The sequence below is a fragment of the Mus caroli genome, unplaced genomic scaffold (assembly GCF_978045245.1).
Source record: "Mus caroli unplaced genomic scaffold, Mus_caroli_1 scaffold_8, whole genome shotgun sequence".
Lineage (NCBI taxonomy): Eukaryota > Metazoa > Chordata > Mammalia > Rodentia > Muridae > Mus > Mus caroli.
This window is the reverse complement of record NW_028227263.1, coordinates 37,676,240-37,682,242: the sequence shown is the minus strand read 5'-3', so window position 1 is coordinate 37,682,242 and position 6,003 is coordinate 37,676,240. Positions and strand designations below refer to the sequence as shown.

The 6,003-nt window shown below is 39.2% G+C and overlaps 1 protein-coding gene across 1 annotated transcript; it reads left to right on the top strand.

Moving 5' to 3' along the window:
* The first annotated feature begins 2,772 nt into the window (after positions 1-2,772).
* Positions 2,773-3,717, top strand: LOC110298411 (olfactory receptor 5P72). The gene has a single exon (XM_021167644.2). It carries the CDS (start codon positions 2,773-2,775, stop codon positions 3,715-3,717), a length of 945 nt encoding a protein of 314 aa, XP_021023303.2.
* Positions 3,718-6,003: the final 2,286 nt, after the last annotated feature.

The window sequence follows — 6,003 nt, the reverse complement described above, 5'->3', positions numbered from 1 at the left end:
AGCAATCAGTTGTTGGTAAAACTTAATAAAAGAATTTTAATCTTGCAAGACCAATGTAACCACCATATCAGGTTTGGTTATAAGCCTTAGCATTTCTCCTTTGTCCATATCTGTTTCTTCCAGTGTGTATAGCTATTGTATTTTATTGCATTTTTGTTTATATTTTCAAATGTACCTTAGCAAAGTGAATAGAATATATTTGAACATGTTTACCCTCATCCCCAGCTAATAAAATTTGTTATCATGTGCATCCCATAATTACCTAATGAAAGTGCATCAGTACTCATACAAAGAGGAAAACAAGCAATTGCTTGAGATAAACAGAGGTTTTGAAAATTAATTGTGTTTGTGTTAAATAATCTGCTCAGTACTCACTGGGATATTGGTAATGATTGCTGATAATTTGAATTCACACTGGAATCTGGAGCCTCTACAGGGATTTATCCTCAGTGACAAACAATGGCAGTAGGAAACAGCTTTGCAGCTATAAAATTGTAGTAAGATTGAACTTCTTACTTTGAAATGAGTTCTTATTTCAAGAGGTAAGACTTTGACTTTGTTGTTAAATGGAGATACTCTTTTTTTTTTTTTTTTTTTTTTTTTTTTTTTTTTTTTTTTGGTTTTACGAGACAGGGTTTCTCTGTATAGCCCTGGCTGTCCTGGAGCTCACTTTGTGGACCAGGCTGGCCTCGAACTCAGAAATCCGCCTGCCTCTGCCTCCCGAGTGCTGGGATTAATTTTTGAAATGTACTGTATTTATAAACATGGTGGAGAAACAAGTCAGATGGAATCATGCAAGACAGGGGAAACAAACTTTCTAAGAATCACCTTGTATTTTATTAGTAAATTATCCAGAATGATAAGGCATAAAACTAAGTTTTCATAGATTGTTTAATTATATATCCATTGGCAAGACCACAAACCAACATGAACTTCAAAGCTGTATATGCATAGCATTCATCCAAAGGCTAACAAGACCTGCTTTGTGTATGGACTTAATGTGCCAGCCTCACAGGTATCACTTAGACAAATGAGGATGTAAGTATAAAATGTGAGGGATGACACAGCTCATTGCTGTGTAAACCTTGGTAAATCTCTTAATTTCTGAGGTTTAGTATTTAGCAGTATACTCTACTTAAAATAATGTGAATTCATTCTGACACACTCCAGTTAGAAACCACTGTGACACTGGGTAAGGAGTTGCTGTATCTAAACAAATAATTACTAATAATATGCTAAATATTTATATTTTGTATGATGATAAAATTAATATATCAAATTACTTTAAAGAACAATGATTTATTTAGAAGAATTTAAAACATTTACTGCGTTTACAACTGGAAATCAGATTGGTAAATTTAATGTGACTATATTCAGTTTTAGACTTTGTGATCAACATCACCAACAAATCATCTCTCTATGTATTAACCATAGAAAAGCTGAAATGATGCCCCCCTGTCTTTTCCTGACTAGTGTATAATTTGAACCACATTGTGACTGTTCATTAATAGTGTGGTTACTAACAGTAATAGATTGAACTTAACGTGCCTAGTTTTTATATCTCTTTTGAAAATGTTATTTTTATTTAGTTTATATGAGTGTTTCCCGCTGTACATATATGCACCACGTGAATGCCTGGTGTCTGTGAGGACCAGAAGAAGGCATTGAGTCTGAAGAACTGTAAAATCAGACTGCTGTAAATAACCAGTGGGTGCTGGGAATCAGACTCAGGCAGGTCCTCTGTAAGTGCAGCCAGTGTGCTTAGCCAAGAGCAAGCTCTGAATTCCACATTTTACTTCATATTTATAACTTTACTCAAGTAAAAGTGTTTTCTACTGTAAAATGGAAATTATAAAAGACCTAACAGCAAGTTGAAAGCTGGTGACAGATCTTTAATATTGGCACTCAGGAAGCAGAGACAGGAAGTTCTCTGTGACTTCAAGACCAGCCTGGCCTAAATAGCAAGAAAGCCAGAACTACTCATAAAATCCTATTTTGAAAAACTGAAAAAGTAAAAGAAGTAATTAATGTTTAATAAAAATATAAATAAATACATTTTTACAGCCCTATGATGGTGATTTAGTAAGCAGTCAAATAAATTTAGCAAGGATTAAGCCTCCATGGTATAATCCCATGATTTTATATTTTAGTCATCTGCTATAATAAGCATTGCTATTTTGAAAAGACATATAATTTTATGTTAATTTATCCCTTTATTTCTGTGAAGAGAATGGTGCAGTTTCAAAGGACAGCATGCAGGAGTTAGTTCTCACTTCTCACCACTGAGTTCAAGGAATAAAACTAGCTGTCATGTGTCAGACTTGAAGGCAAGAGTAATTATCTGACAAGCCAACTCACCAGGCAAAATTTCAGGATTTTAAATCTTTAACGTAATGAAAAATAAGTATGGGATGTGGAACAGTTGGAGGGTGGATCGGGGTGTGGGGACAAAATACGTAGTGTGAAAGAATTAATAAAAAAAGGAAAAAAAGGAATATTTTATTATAAATATTATAAATAAAAGTTATTTATTATTTGTTATACATTTCTAGCTTATTTGATTAAATAATTTGAAAAACATATTGTGTAAAAATGAATAAACAATGGGAACCCTGAGTACAACCTGAATTGTTGATCCAATTTTTGAATAATAAATTAGTATGTAATGCTCTCAGTGTCTGTATGAAATAAAATTGAGTGAAGTATTGATAAATCTCTTCTTCCTATTCTGTTTCCATCACAGCCTTAATCTAGTAGCAAATACACTGTTCCATGGCTTTCCTGGAGGACGGGAACCACACTGCAGTGACAGAGTTCATTTTATTGGGATTAACAGATGACCCAGTTCTCAGAGTTGTCCTCTTTGTCATCATCCTGTGCATCTACCTGGTGACTGTGTCTGGGAACCTCAGCACCATCCTTCTCATCAGAGTCTCTTCCCAGCTCCATCACCCCATGTACTTTTTTCTCAGTCACTTGGCTTCTGTTGACATAGGCCTTTCATCATCTGTCACACCCAATATGCTTCTCAACTTCCTGATTGAGAGAAATACCATTTCCTACCTTGGATGTGGCATTCAGCAGAGCCTGGCTGATTTCTTTGGGTCAGTTGAATGCTTCCTTCTGGCTGCCATGGCTTATGATCGTTTCATGGCAATCTGCAACCCGCTGCTTTATTCCACCAAAATGTCCACAAAAGTCTGTGTCCAGTTGGTTGTGGGATCTTATATAGGGGGTTTCCTTAATGCTTCCCTCATCATGTTTTACTTTTTCTCCTTTCTCTTCTGTGGACCAAATAGAGTTGATCATTTTTTCTGTGATTTTGCTCCTTTGGTGGAACTCTCCTGTTCTGATGTGAGTGTCTCTGTAATTGTTATCTCATTTTCTGCTGGCTCAGTTACTATGATCACAGTGTTTGTAATAGCCATCTCCTATTCTTACATTCTCATCACCATCCTGAAGATGCACTCCACTGAGGGCAGACACAAAGCCTTCTCCACCTGCACCTCCCACCTTACTGCAGTCACTCTTTATTATGGCACCATTACATTCATTTATGTGATGCCCAAGTCGAGCTACTCCACAGACCAGAACAAGGTGGTGTCTGTGTTCTATATGGTGATGATCCCCATGTTGAACCCCCTCATCTATAGCCTCAGGAATAATGAGATTAAGGGTGCTATCAAGAGACAGCTTGGAAAGAAAATGTCCTGCTAGAGAGTAATCTCATTTTTGGTGAAACCTAATATACTCACAGCAATTATGCAAGACCAATATGACCACCATCTCAAGTTATAAGACTTCTCCTTACTCTGTTCTCTCTCATCTCCTTTTCCTTCCAGTATATGTGGCTATTTTGTTTATCCCATTTTACAATTTTGTTTTTCTTTACCTTTATTTACATCCCACTCACAGCCCCTTTCCCTTCACTCCTCCCTGTTCCACCCTTAAAATTTCTCTCCCAATTGCCCCCTCCCCTTCTGCTCAAACAAGGGGAGATCCTTGCTATACAACCCCATCCTGAGACATCTAGACCCAGCAGGGCTAGGCATATCCTCTCCTAAGGATGCCTTATCAGACAGTACAGGTAGGAAGAAGTGGATCCTATAGTAGAGAAAATAGCCTCAGTCAGCCGCTTCTCTACTTGTTAGGGGACTTACAGGAAGTCAAAGCTGCCCATTGTCTTTAGGTTCAGCTCCTGCATGCTCCCTGGTTGGTGGCCCAGGCTTTGTGAGCCCTCATGGTCCCATGTTAATTAACTCTGTGGGTCTTCTTGTGGTGCCTTTGACCCACAACTTGCTTACTTCTATCCTCCATATTTCTACAAGTCTGCCCAGAACCTGCCTGATGTTTGTCCATGGGTATCTGCATTTGTCTCTGTCCACAGCTGGATGAACCTCTCAGGATGCAGTTGTGGTTTCCTTTCTTCAAACATAGTATAGTATCATTAAAGATGTCAGGGGTTGGCTCTTTCTCATATGCTTGGTCTCAAGTTGTGGCAGTTATTGGTCGGGTGTTCCCTCAGTCCCTGCTCTGTCTTTATCCCTGCACATCTTGTAAGCAAGACAAATTTTGGATTGAATGTTTTGTGTGTGGAATGATGCTCCCTTTCTCCTCTTAAAGTCCTGCTGCTTAAGTCACTGTATCCTCCTCTGGTAGGCATCTCTGCTAAGGTCATCCCCATAAACTCTAGGTATGCTTTCCATTCCTAGATCTACAGCTAGTCACCAGAAATGCCCCCATTCCCCCACTGATTTTTTTTATTCTCACTCCCAGCTCTCTCTATTGCCCCCCTCTCTGAAAACCTAATCACTATCCCCATTCACCTCCTCACCTGTTTCCTAAGGATTCCCTCTCTACATCTACCTTTGATGGCGATTTAGTTTTCCCTTCCAAGTGAGATTCATGCATCCTCACTTGGGACCTCCTTATTGCCCAGTTTCTTGGAGTCTGGGGATTCTAGCATGGTTGTCCAGCACTTTCTGGCTAATATCCACTAATAGGTGAGTGCATACTATATGTGTCTTTCTGGCTCTGGGTTATCTCACTTGGATGATATTCTCAAATTCCACTCAATTGCTTGCAAAACTCAATGTCTTTGTTTTGAAGAGCTGACTAATATTCCATTGCACAGATGTACCACATTTTCTCTATCAATCCTTTAGTTGAGAGAGCTATAATATGTTTCCAGTTTCTGGCTATTATAAATAAAGCTGCTGTGAACCTAATTAAGCATGTCTCCCTATGGTATGGTGGAAAATCTTTTGGATATACAACAAGGAATGGTACTGCTGGGTCTTGAGATAGAACGTTTCCGAGATTTCTGGGAAACCACCAAATTGATTTCCAAAGCAGTTGTATAAGTTTGCACTCCCACTAGCAATAGTGGAATGTTCCCCTTGCACCACTTCCTCACCAGCATGTGCTGTCCCTTGAGTTATTGATCTTAGCCATTCTGATGTGTAAAATATGTTTGTTTTGATTTCATTTCCCTGAGGACTAAATGCACTGAACATTTCTCTTTTTTTCTTGTTTTTTTACACTCCATATTTTATTCCCCTCCCTCCACTGTTTCACATCCCATACCTCCTACCAGCACTCCTGTCTCCACAAGAATGTCCCTACCACCCAACCCCCAATCCACTAGACCTCCAAACTCCCTGGGCCTTCATTCTCTTGAGAGTTAGGTGTATATTCTCTGACTGAAATAAGGCCTGGTATTTCTCTGCTGTATATGTGTTGAGGGCCTCATGTTGGCTGGTGCATACTGCCTGCCTGGTGGTCCAGTGTTTGCGAGATCTTGGGGATCCAGGTTAATTGAGACTGCTGGTCCTCCTACAGGATTGCCCTCTTCCTCAGCTTCTTCCAGCTCTACCCTAATTTGACCATAGGGGTCAGCTGCTTCTGTCCATTGGTTGGGTGCAAATAACTGCATCTGACTATTTCAGCTGCTTGTTGGATCTTTCGGAGGGAGTCACTTTAGGTACATTTTGTGAGCACTCC